The sequence below is a fragment of the Gambusia affinis genome, linkage group LG04 (assembly GCF_019740435.1).
Source record: "Gambusia affinis linkage group LG04, SWU_Gaff_1.0, whole genome shotgun sequence".
In the NCBI taxonomy this organism is placed as follows: domain Eukaryota; kingdom Metazoa; phylum Chordata; class Actinopteri; order Cyprinodontiformes; family Poeciliidae; genus Gambusia; species Gambusia affinis.
In genome coordinates this window covers 11,428,751-11,441,463 of record NC_057871.1, presented here as the reverse complement: position 1 = coordinate 11,441,463, position 12,713 = coordinate 11,428,751, and the positions used below count along the sequence as shown (strand labels likewise).

Sequence of the window (12,713 nt, the reverse complement as noted above, 5' to 3'; positions counted from 1 at the left end):
GCAATTATCAGTGAGATAGTGAGATCACCTTTCTTTGTGTAGCTGTGAACCTCTTCCTCTGGTGATTTCTTACTTCTCCTCATGTGTCCGCTGAACTCTTTAGGTGCTTCCTCCCAGAGCAGCTCTCCTGCCTCCAGCACTCCAAACTCACCCTCTCCCTCTCAGCACATGCGGCCCAGCTCTTTGCATGGCCTGTCCCCAAAACTTCATCGCCAGTATCGCTCTGCCCGTTGCAAGTCTGCTGGAAACATCCCGCTGTCCCCTCTGGCACACACACCCTCCCCGACTCAGTCTTCCCCTCCTGCGATGCCAGGCCACACAATAGGGAGTTCCAACACAACACAGTCCTTTTCTGCAAAGCTCCACTCCTCGCCACCGGTGGTCCGGCCCAGGCCAAAGAGCGCAGAGCCCCCGCGCTCACCGCTTCTCAAGCGGGTGCAATCAGCAGAGAAGCTCGGCTCACCTCTGACCCAGTCCAGTTCTACCGGAGGGCTTGGAGGTCCGTTGAGGAAGCACAGCTTGGAGGTGCAGCACTCTGAGTACCGCAAAGATGCCTTCCTCTGTGAGCTGGGGCTCCAGAGCCTGCTGGAGACGGAAGGAGAAAATCTGCCTCCTAATGCTCCTCCGCTGCCCGTGTCCTCCACCATCCCAGAGACTGGTGTGCTGAAGCCTGTGAGGAGACTCGGGAGACAGGAGTCGCCGCTCAGCAGGGAGACTCTGCTGGCTGGAAGGGAGAGGGAAGAGAGAGAGCGAGAAAGAGGAAGGGACAGGGAGAAAGATAGAGACGTAAACCAAGCAGGTCTGCCACCGTCACAGCCATCTTTGGCAAGGAAATCTCATGCAAGCGATTTTAACATAAACTCCAAACAGAGTGAAGAAACCAGTAGACTCATAACCCCTGCCTCTCCTATTAAAACTGCAAGCACACCCCCAACACAGGTAGAAATTAGAAACAGCAAAGATCTCCAGCTCAAGCAACAAGGAGGAAAACCTGAGCCAAAGCAAGATGGGGAGAACAAAAATCGGTCCTGTCTGCCAACTGCTGCCTTCAACAAGAGCTCATCTACTCCGGATAAATCCAGTGGAATCAATACAGTCGCGACAGGAGCCTCTCCGAGCTTAAACAAGACTTTTAAATCATCGGGAATGGGGAACGGTCAACGGAAGTCTGACGGCAACGATTCAAGAACTGCTGAGCTCGGCTCCAAAAGCCCCAAACTGGGAGCACGGGTCCTGGCTCCCGTAGTTCCCTCGCATGGGCAGCCGCTCTCGCTAGGCAAAGTGCGACAGGGCTTGGGCCCAGTTAATTGTTACAGGGGAACTCTTGACTGGGAGGACAAATGTCGGCTGGAAGTGGTGGAGGAGCATTCCCCTTCTCCTTCCCCCTCCCCAACAGCTGTCACCCCCTCCCTCTGTGGACCTTCGCTGTGTAAGTCACGGCCCGTCTCCCCCGGAGATAAGACTAGCTTCGTCAGCCAGCTCACCACCGTGGCCAAAAACGTCCTCGGACCAATCAAACTAGGGTCTATGGAGGGGGCTAGGAATAAAGAGCAGCAGAGCAAGGCATCAGAGGAGAAGCTGGGACCTGCCACTGGGAGGTCCGATACTCCTGCAGGAGCGCGAACGGTTCTGGGCGCTGCAGTGGTGACTCAAAGTCCTGGCAGTTCTCTGCTTGAAAAGTCAACACCACCTGGGAACTTGCCAAAAATGTGACCCCCTGGATCATTACATCAGACTTTAGCAGAAAATAGTAAAAATAATAATGTCTTTTTGTTTGGAGGGGCCCAAAATAGAAGACAGGCACTTAAAGATGTACATTCCAGTTTCATAGTATATAAAGTCTTATTTATTGATTAAATCCTTGAATAAATCTAATGTAAAAGCAGTAAGAAAATAGCTGTAAAGGTGCATTACCTGTTGGTTTTCTATGATGCATAATTTATTAAGACACATAGTCATGTAAAGTGAAACACTTTATCAGATATATATGTGTGAGTCAATGTGAATGCATGTTATATTCTATATATGTATTGTATGTGCATCATAGGTACAAGAGGGTCAAAAAGTGCTTTACTGATCAAAACATGCTGAATACTGTGAATACCAAATTCTGTAACTCTTTTTCAACTAGAACATTCAGAATTTTTTTTATTGCTGTTCAAAATGGAAGAGTGAATAAGTCAAGTTGTAATATTTGTATTAAGCAGCACAGCATCGGTTTGGCTTCTCTATAAAAGCAGCAACATGATTAGGCATGTTTATTCATCATGCAGCAGTTTACTTTCTCTGAGCGGTCAGACGAATCCACAACAACCCTCTCTGTCAGTGGATGTTACATTAGGACCTGTCTAACTACCAGTCTGTCACAGAGGGTTGTGTGCAAGTGTGTGTTTATCCTCCTCCTATGGTTCCTATCACTCTTGAAGGCTGCAGAGAAGAAAAGGAAGGACTGAACTTGGGCTCAGGGCTTATCTCGTCCTTGCAGGAAGGCCACACCGGCCTTTCTTCTCCCTCCGCCTCCCAGTGCTGCAATGGGCAGGACCACAAACACCCCAAAACATTTGCATTGCCACAGGAGACAGCTCTGTCAACAGCTGATTTCAATACTTTTTAATCCATACTCCTTTTGTGGTCTGTGAAGCAGGACATAAGTGTGCTCGGGAGTGTGATTTGGAAAGGTTCAAACACGTGTATGTGTGTGTTATGTTCATTAAAGTAACATGACAGAAAGCAGCCTGGAAATTTATAGTTTGGATCCAGGGATACCAGTGGGATTATAAGGCTCTAATTGACTTCTCGCACTCACACTGTGCATGTTGATTTTACCATAGGAGCATAAAAAAAGAGTAGAATACATATATGTCATAAGAACATGTATGCTAAGCACAAGAGTTTTCAGTCAGACAGTTACTGATGTAGCTTAAAATAATTTGCTGAACAGCACTGTGACTAAAATAGAGGTCGTTCATATAGACCTAAAAATATCATGAATCAATTTGAAAATGGCCCTGTGTTAAAATCAAAGGGAATATTTAATGTAACATGTTGATAAAGACTGTTACCTATGTCAAAGCTCAGATAATATTTCACAGGACATAAAATTTATCTCACAGTGACAGCAACCGTATTCATATCCATTGAACACATTTTGTTGTGTTAAAAGAACATTACTGTATTTTTTCTTTGAATGGATGAAATGTGATAGACCAACACAAACTAACAAATATTTAGACATTAGAAGAAATTACATGGTTTTTAACTTAAAGCAGTAAATTGTGTTATTTATATCCATTTCCAATGAGTCAATAATTTGCAGAGCTGCTTGGTGCTGCAGTTACAGCTGCATGTCTTTTGGGGGTATGTCTCACCTAGCTTTGCACATCTACAATGTATATTTTAGCTTATTTTTACTTTCATAATGGCACAAACTGACAAACTGGGTGGAGATCATTTGAAACTAGATTTCTTAGTGCAGCAACATACTTCAGTTGGGTTTTATGTCTGGACTTTGGCTAGGCCATCCTAATAAATGAAAATGCTTGCAACACTCAGCATCCAAGAACAGAGAAGGGCTGAAAGACACACCAGGCAAGGTACCACCTGACACCTGGTGCATGGCAAACCTGCAACAACCCCCAGGCCAAAGAGGCACAGGTAGAGATGTTAGAAACCAAACCTGTCAACACAGCTGTTTGTTGTCTACTGCTCTCTTTGACTCTTCAAAGCAGTTTGTTGCACCGGAATAGGAATGCACAGAACACATTTTAGATTGTTACTAGTAAAAGAGTGAATGTATCATTTTCCTTCCAACTCACAATTCTTTATGAGTTTGCGTTGGTCTGTCCCAATGGTCAAATCCCAATATTATGTAACTTATAAATCTAACATTGCAAAATAACTTCAAAGGATATAACTACTATTGCAATTCACTGTATATTTTCTGTTTTTCTTTATATGTAAGCATCTTGACCTATTTTAAGCACATACCTATCCATTGTATGTAAATGTATGCAATTTGTCTTTGATTTATTTTGATTAACTTATGCAAAAATGCGACATAAAATTATCCGAGAGTAGCATATCAATTTGTCAGTAAGATAGCGTTTAAAAGCTGAAATATATGTTTGAATTTGTACTTGAACTATAATTTTTTAGGACTTGGTTGGAAACTGATTTTACCAAATTAGACTATCTTACTGTCCAATTTGAGATTAAGTCTACAGAAAGCTACGGCAAAGTGAAAACCTGATTCCTCTTACATGCAGTGGTATCACCTCTATTGTTCACATGAAAGCATATAGCCTATCTAATAGATGCTATGGAGTATTTTTTACATTCATGTAGTTCTCTACTGCCCTCTACTGGTTCCTAGTGACGACTGTTGAACGTGTTTAATATTCTAACAAACCTGAGGTTGGTGATTTATTGCGGGATGTTACAAACCATAGTGTTATAAATATGCATTCATGTTTCTGAACTATTACCTGAACACTTGGAACAATTTTTTTCCTGGTGTTCTACTTGTGACTGTTAATTTTATATTTGGATTCCATTTTTTGAATATAATGTATGCATAATTCTGGCAGGAAAGACTACTTCTTATATCTTAATGTAACAATGAAAATGTTATAAATAATTAATGTGATAAAGGAATAATCTTTTTTTTTCATATTTAGGCCTTAGCCCGAGCAGTTGAGTCAAAAAAATACCCTTTTTTTAGTATTTTGGATTGACGGAGAGAACATCATCCAAGCACTTTATTTGAGAGAAGATTATCTTTGTTTTTGGCATTGCTTCAAAGTTACCAGATGCTAACAAAGATAGATGGTAAAAATTATCACAGTAATCCAACTATAAACATTCCACTCCTCTCTGTTCACTCTGTGTATTTAGTTGTTCCACTGGGGTATTTTTGTTTGTGATAGATGCAGACACCTGAAGTGCAGTATGTGGAATAAAGTGAAGAAATTTGTTCTCAAACTTTGCTCTCCTGTCGATGGCTTTTTTCTCATGTATGTTTTAGGTGGACAATACTTTATCAAACTTCTGATTAGGTAACTTATGTTTATAGCATCAGCTGTCAATCAGGCCTTGTAAGACCATTTACAGGTATCTTGCAATCATTTAAATATCATAATTTCAATTGATTCAAAATGGGATAAATTGATTCGAAAAGGGATAAATCAAATTATTTAGATTTTTTTTTTTCCCACACATTGAGATTTTTTAAGTTGGTATTTCTGTTTATTTAGATTACTGTGGCTTACAGATAAAATTTCCCAGAACACTATATAAATAAGACTATTTTTTAAAATAACTTTTTATATTATGTTATATGTCATGCTGGGGTCTACATGGTGGGGAAAGCTTCTTACTTGATAGTTGTTGAGAAGACAAATTAATAACACATTCCACAGGAAGAGTAAGAAACAACTGATTATTGCTAAAAAGGCTGCTTTGTGCAGCAAGCTTCATCCAAACATATGAATGGAGAGCTAAGTGGTTGAAAAAAGTTTGGTAGATTGGATTGTGAGTCAAAGTCTAATCAAGCCAAAATTACCTAAAGAGTTTAGCGTCACAGTGCTTAATTGATCAGCCAACTGGCCTGACCTACAAGGAGAAGCTTTAAACATCTTATATATATATATATTTCAATTATGTGCTGCTCTGTTTTTTTGTATTGCATGAAATGCAACTAAAATAGATTCAAATGTCTGGCTCAAACAAACGAGGATAAGTCCAAGGTCTTTTAATAATTTCTAAAGGCACTGTACTGAGGGTCACTTCTGAGATAACCGTTAAAAGTTGTGTCGTAATATCCTGATCTTAAATATACTAAGTACTTATTGAAATTACATTTTTCTGGAGAATATTTTGTATCGCATTCGCATATACTGAAGCAGGGAATGCGTTCGTTAGATATTTTTATTTTTAGTTCCGGTCACAAAGTAAAACGTAGTTAATATCCCCAATGAAGGTTTTCCGATTACAAATACGAGCTAAACGGCGAATCAGCGTTCTCGCAACGATTATTTCAACCAATCGCGTGGCAGCAGGAACGGATGACCGGAAGTAAATACAATGATAGATAGAGGAAGACCCTAAAGCCGAGCTGTACAGTGGGGCGGACAGTATTACTCTGGTTTAAATTAAATAAATCAACCTGGATGTCTTAAGGAGAAACATCTTCTGCACTGAGATTTGATGTAGTGTGTTGGGATATAATGGCGTTCGTTGTTGTGTACTCATAATTGTTACGAGCTAACGCCGGGTCTAGCGCTAAAGTTAGCTTATTTAGGCAGCTAGATTTAGTGACGGGACCACGGAAGGCAACGAAATGAGTGAATGTGCGACCAGACATCGGCCTGCTTAACCAAGATCTGAGACAGGTAAGTAGGCCCTCACCTGAGGGAACTTTAACTCTGCATAAAGCCTGGTGTTGGGTCCGTTTTGTTGGACCCTATGTCGCAAGACGTTACTACAGTGTAATTACTCTAACGCTGTTGGACATATTCACAAAAGCATGTTCTTGCTGTTCTGACATTCATCATTTTTGGTGTAGATGTAAAAAAAAAAAAAAAACTTAACCGGATGGATGACAAATGACTGTGATCAGATGACTTTGTGTGGCACTGAAAAAAGCCTGACATACTGGTTGTCAAATGGGAATCACATGACGTCTGTGCTTCTTTTTTTATTTTCCAGCAATGCAAAATTGCACAACTGTGTGTTCCTTATTGAAACTACTATTCATCAGTTTCAGGGCGGGGTGAGAAAATCCTGCAGTATTTAAGGCTTTAGGATGATAGTTTGATTTGATCAAGTCTGCGATCACTATCTGGCTTTTTGTGTTGCTGTTTTAGAATAATGTTATTAAATGATGTACAATTTCAATTATAGAAGTCATTTAACTACTTGTATAAATTTCCCAAGGAAAGAGTCAAAAATATTTTGTCAGATCACAGTTTATAGTGGCAAATTATAAGTGTGTTACTGAGACTTTCAGAAGATGTGTGTGACCAAAATGTCAACAGTAAGTCCTGGTTATATCGTCAACATCCCTATTTATCATTGGCAGTGTTTCTGTAAGTGGTTTAAAAAGGGGCAACGCTCTGATACCTTATGCTCTCTGCAAACTCAATTAAAGCTATTTAATTTGTAAGCATTACATTAAAAAGATGTTGCTGTTTTCAAAATGATTATATAGTTTTTGTCATGATCTGGGTGGTAAACCACACAGGTTCATATTGAATTATTACCATATTTATATCAAACACACACACAAAAAAAAAAATCAAATATCAAGAGTGTTGCAAAAAACCATTTGACACTAGAAATATTGAACATTTTAGCTAGCGATAATGATCATAAAGCAGGCTAAAAATCATGGAACGATTCAGCTTAAGAAGTGAAATAGTTTTGAACTGGCTGTTAAAAAACAGATTTATTATTAAAGAGCCATAACAAGAGAGGACAGTATATTAATTTAGTGTCCCTTATTTCTTTCACTTCAGTTCAGTGTTTCAATGAGGAGCGTCAGCATCCGTCTTTGAGGGCTCGGAGGCATGAACTCGGTTTCCCCCAGCGCAGTGCAGTACGTGGGCGTAGGGATGCAGGTTGAGCAGGTGGAGAGCCGGAGGCCGCCGTCCCTGGAGCGGCAGGGCAGCTTCGGATTCAGAGGGCCTCAAGCTTCAGATGCAAGCAGAGATGCAGCCAGGGAGCCTGATGAGATGGACAAAGTCAAGGCCAAACTGATGTCAGCGTGGAACAATGTCAAATATGGTGTGTAATTACATCTTTGCAGAGGCTTCAAAGTTGAAATCACGAGAATGAGTTTTCTGAGCCAACACCCTTCACCTGTTTTCTCTGCTATTTTCAGGTTGGACTATTAAAACTAAGACCTCTTTCAACAAAATATCTCCTGTCACAATCCTGGGGCACTCTTATCTACTCAACAATGAAGGTATTTGTTCCTTCTTTCCTCTGTGATAACTGTGTCCTCTGACTCAGATGTGCTATTTTTCTGTCTGAAAAATGTCAGCTTTGCTCAATAGATTGTGTAACTCTGGAAAATTAAACTTTAAGAAGAACAGGTCCTCTGTGATTTTTGTGATGTGGGAACGTGTTAACAAAGCTAATGAAAATGCCGTTCCTTTATGAAGGTTTTAGAAGAGGTTTTTCTCTTACGTTCTCAGATGAGGTGGAGCGGTTCCGTCAGGATTTTGTGTCCAGAATATGGCTGACCTACCGGAGGGAGTTTCCCCCGCTGGAAGGCTCTACCTGGACAACAGACTGTGGCTGGGGCTGCATGCTGCGCAGCGGACAGATGCTGCTGGCACAGGGGCTTGTGGTCCACCTGATGCCCAGAGGTTTGTGCACTTAACCTTTAGTAACCATTTGTGAAGTGTTTATCTCTTGACTTTTGACAGTCTATTGAGAAACTTGCTCCATCTGCTCTGCACTTGCACTCAGCCCTGCGTCTGCATTTACAGCTTATCAAAGAGTATGTAAATGAACCACACCACCAGCCAGTCACAGACAGATATTGTTGTCATCCAGTATTCCTTGCAAGTCCTTGTTTGGTTGAAAAACAACCAGTCACAACCAGCAAAAATAAAAAAAGGAACATATATTTTCAATATTCCTTTAAATGGTAGAAATTTTATTTATATTAAACTTCAAATGTAAGGTTGATAGAGAAGAAACTATTTTTGAAGGATTTTTAGCCTGGCACTGCTTCAATCATGCAGGATCTTTTTTTGAAAGCTCTTGTTGTTAATGTTGACTTTGTTTCATCCTGCTGACACATAATCCCTAGTTAAACTTTGTATTTACAACATAACTGCTCAGTTCTTGGGTTGATTGCATGTTATGCTCATATTTTTTAATATAATTACAGCCCTGAGAAAGCATATTTATAACAACAAATTTTCAACCAATTTAGTCTAAGCAATACTTTCTGTACTTTTTAAAATTAAAAACCAATATTCTGTTGATCAACCAGACTTTGCTATGTTACTATTCTTAAGCTTTTTTTTTGTAATCTGTAGATTGGACTTGGGCAGATGCTCAGCAGCTAACTGATGTGGACTTCGAGGTGTTCCGACCTCGTTCCCCAGTTCGGGCTGGAGGGGTTCCTATCCCTTCCTTTGGTTCTTTGCGAGGATCCAGCAGCCCAGAGAAAATACCAGCTGGCAGTCAGGTGCCCAGATGCTGCCAGACAAAGAGACCTGAATCTGCAAGGGACTGGCAGGCGGAGCCCATCCACTCCAAGCTAATCACCTGGTTTGGAGACCAGCCTCCAACACCTTTTGGTGTTCACCAGCTGGTGGAAATAGGCAAAAGTTCAGGGAAGAAGGCTGGCGACTGGTATGGCCCATCGATAGTTGCGCATATTCTTCGGTAAGTTCTCTACGTTTGGATAAATGCTGTTTTAAATTGTTCTGAAGTCGTTTAAGTGGTTTGAGAAGCTGAGTGATTAAGTCTTTTCCCTCTGTTTGCAGGAAAGCAGTGGCCAAAACCTCTGTGGCACAAAGCCTAGCTGTATATGTTGCTCAGGATTGCACAGGTAAGAATTAGAGCTAAGTGTTTGCGATTTTTATTTTTCTACTCACAGTGACGCATTTCTCCTCTTATTTTAATCCCATGATGTGATTTTGTATCCTAGTATACAAAGAGGACGTGGTGCATCTCTGCGATCTGTCACTAAATCAGAGCCCTGCTGATCCTTCTGACCAAGCCTGGAAGTCTGTCATCATACTGGTCCCTGTCCGGCTCGGAGGAGAGGCCCTTAACCCGTCTTACATCGAGTGTGTCAAGGTCTGCATATTCTGATTAACCAATTCCTTGTTCAATCATCTCTTACTAAAATAAAAAGTAGTACAAAAGTACTGAAAGCCCTTTTGTTAAATTTCAGAATATCCTGATGCTGGACTGTTGTATTGGAATAATTGGAGGGAAACCAAAGCACTCACTCTACTTCATTGGCTTCCAAGGTGAAAACCAACTGCTTTGTCTTGTTTGGTTTGAATAATCAGAGAAAAGAGAATAAATCCTACAAAGCTGAAATGTACCAAATGTTTTTTTTTTTTTCTCTAAATAAACTTCACCTTAAGAATTAATTATTTCCTTTTGTGTCATGCAGATGACCAGCTTCTCTATCTGGACCCACACCTCTGCCAGCCGGTTGTCGATGTCGCTCAAGCAGACTTCTCGCTGGAGGTCTGTTATCATGTCTGCAGGTGTCAGTGCACCTCACCCTCAATATCACAAGATTTATCTAACATAGTGGAATTCAACAATCATGTTGACTTTTTCTTGTGTGACGCGTCTCTGTGTATCACTCTGCAGTCGTTCCACTGCAGCTCCCCTAAAAAGATGCCCTTCAGCCGCATGGACCCCAGCTGCACCATCGGCTTCTATGCCAAAAACAAGAAGGACTTTGAATCTCTATGTGCTGCTGTTGGCATGGTGAGACTTTAAAACGCCTGCCTATTTAAGGGGCTCAGATTTTACTAACGCCAAAAACCAGATAAATACTCTTTTTTTTAAAAAAAACAACAAAAAAAACCCTTTTGAAAGTCAGATGCATAAAGTACCATGAAATACTTCATTAACAAATGGTTTGAGTTGACAAGTTGCAGCAGGGAGAATGTAAAAACCTCCGACTTTTGTCTTAGAATGCACATGAAATTTTTTTTTGGTTTTTTATGTATTTGTTTCAAACAGTCTTTCTTTTTTAAACAAAACAAGTAATCACTAGAACAAGAAAAAGCTTGCAACGACTTTTCTATTTGAAAAAGAGTAGGAAGAAGTAAAGCCCTTATTTAATTTTACCACTTATCTCAGTTTTTTTATAAAACAAAAGAACAACCATTTTAATTCATGCTTGTTTTGTCTGGTATTTTAGTGCAGATATAGTGTTTATTTAGATTAGATTTAGATTTAGTGTTATTTTTGTTGTTGTTATTTTAAACTTAATTAACACTTCTTTCCACTTCATCCTTATGCATTACTTTGTTTACATTTTAAATTTTGCAGGAACATGTCGGCGCTAAATATACTAAATTAAGCATTAATTTCTCACTCATTACAGATGTAAACAAACGTTTAGGATGTGACTGCATATTTTTGTATGTACATCCCTCTCTAATGTTGCATTTTGTAGACTTTTTGGAGTTTATTTTCACTGTTATCTGTCCAGGCTCTGTCCTCATCCAAGGAGAAATACCCCATCTTCACCTTCGTCGAGGGGCTGGGGCAGGACTATGGACTTGAGGGTGACAGCAGCAACCACAGTGGACCCTCAGCCCACATCTTGCCTCCAGACATACTGAGCAGGAGTAACAACAGAAGAAGCAGTGACGAGTTTGTCTTCCTGTGAACCGCTGAGGAACATGACCTCCCACATTCCACCACTAGGTGGCAGAAGACTTATTCTGACTTGGTTCCAGTAGATACATTTCCTTGTCGGCCTTGGTTCAAACATATTATCGTTCCCACACGAATCAGTTGATTGATCTGCTTTCTTGACTGGAGGAAGATGATTTTCAGATCTCTCTCTTGACTTCTTAACTGGAAAGGATTGATGATTTTTTTCCCTTGATAAAGTCAAAAAAATTTAAAACTCCAATACTCAAGGTTGCAGCTTCCCATTGTTATTCATGTATAATATACAGTACAGACCAAAAGTTTGGACACACTCTCTAATTGAATTCAATTAGAAGGTGTGTCCAAACTTCTGGTCTGTATATCACCTTCTGTACACATTTTTCTTTTTAAAAAAGTTTCATCCTCTTTCGAGTTTATTTATAAGATTTAGGAATGTGTGTGTGTGTGTGTGTGAGTGAGTGCAAGGTCTGTGTAAGTTATTTGTCTTTAATTGTCCTGATTTATTTAGATGTCAGTGCTGTTGTACCTCCCAGGGATTTTGGGCTCTTGCTAGAGTTTATTGAACATCTTCAGTAAAACCTTTGTATCTCTGAGAAAGCCACAGCCCAGAACCTTTCCTAATTATTTGTCATCAGGAATATAAAACCCTCCCAGAAATCTGCTGTTACATTTCTCCTGCTGCTAGAAATTGGTATTTACCTTTACTGAATGGCCAAGCCTCGTCAAACATTTTTTTTAAAGTAATCTTGATACATTTTCAAAGTAAAACCCAAAGCAGCTCTCCTTAATCAACAAAGTTGAGGTTTTATTGTGTAAATGTGTCACATGACCATGCTGAGTTGAGTTTTCGGTCCCATGGCCTCTTCTTTTACATGACAGCACTTAATGGAAATTGCACTACTACTGTTAGATAGTTTGCTGTCCAGATTAAATACAAACACTGGAACACTATCCTTCTTGTGTGTCCTTTTTTTGTATAATTTAAGATCTGTGCTGTTTTATCTTTACCTACTTTCTAGAAAATGCCACCTGTCTTTTGCACTCAATACCCAAATTTAATTTTATTTCAGCACATTCTTGCATTCTCCCCTTTTTTGTATCCTTTATTTTTCCAAGTCTCCTATTCTTGTGTCCCTTCATTTCTTTTTTCCTTACTGTTTCTGGTTCTTATTTAAAGGGGTATAACATGTTTTCCAGCCACATAGAATCACTTTACAGCACAATAACTGTTTCATAATGTTGTTATAAAATGCTGTATATGTCAGATGACTTCATAATTGAATGCCTTGAAATTGGTCTGCTGTCTCTTTTAGAAAATCCTG

General features: G+C 39.9%; 2 protein-coding genes across 5 annotated transcripts in view; both read left to right on the top strand.

The window, feature by feature from the left end:
• The window catches only part of mast1a (microtubule associated serine/threonine kinase 1a), a 67,902-nt gene extending 62,948 nt beyond the window's left edge, over window positions 1–4,954 (top strand). For all 4 annotated transcript variants that reach the window (XM_044114658.1, XM_044114657.1, XM_044114659.1 and 1 more), the window contains one exon: window positions 104–4,954. In XM_044114658.1, coding sequence (XP_043970593.1) covers window positions 104–1,713 — 1,610 coding nt within the window. In that variant the 3' untranslated portion in view covers window positions 1,714–4,954. The remainder of the gene's footprint in view (window positions 1–103) is intronic.
• A 1,091-nt stretch (window positions 4,955–6,045) lies between these two features.
• On the top strand, window positions 6,046–12,342 carry atg4da (autophagy related 4D, cysteine peptidase a). Its single transcript, XM_044114957.1, has 11 exons — window positions 6,046–6,389; window positions 7,515–7,782; window positions 7,880–7,963; window positions 8,196–8,369; window positions 9,051–9,402; window positions 9,504–9,568; window positions 9,668–9,819; window positions 9,917–9,995; window positions 10,145–10,221; window positions 10,351–10,470; window positions 11,204–12,342. The coding sequence occupies exons 2-11, from the start codon at window positions 7,566–7,568 to the stop codon at window positions 11,381–11,383; spliced, it is 1,500 nt and encodes a 499-aa protein (XP_043970892.1). The 5' UTR covers window positions 6,046–6,389; window positions 7,515–7,565; the 3' UTR covers window positions 11,384–12,342.
• Window positions 12,343–12,713: the final 371 nt, after the last annotated feature.

Bases quoted from the DNA above. Each gene is read 5' to 3' on its own strand.
- atg4da (XM_044114957.1), top strand. From the start codon at position 7,566: ATGAACTCGGTTTCCCCCAGCGCAGTGCAGTACGTGGGCGTAGGGATG. The intron at 9,403-9,503 runs GTAAGTTCTCTA...CTCTGTTTGCAG, and splicing joins ATAGTTGCGCATATTCTTCG to GAAAGCAGTGGCCAAAACCT. The intron at 9,820-9,916 runs GTCTGCATATTC...GTTAAATTTCAG, and splicing joins CTTACATCGAGTGTGTCAAG to AATATCCTGATGCTGGACTG.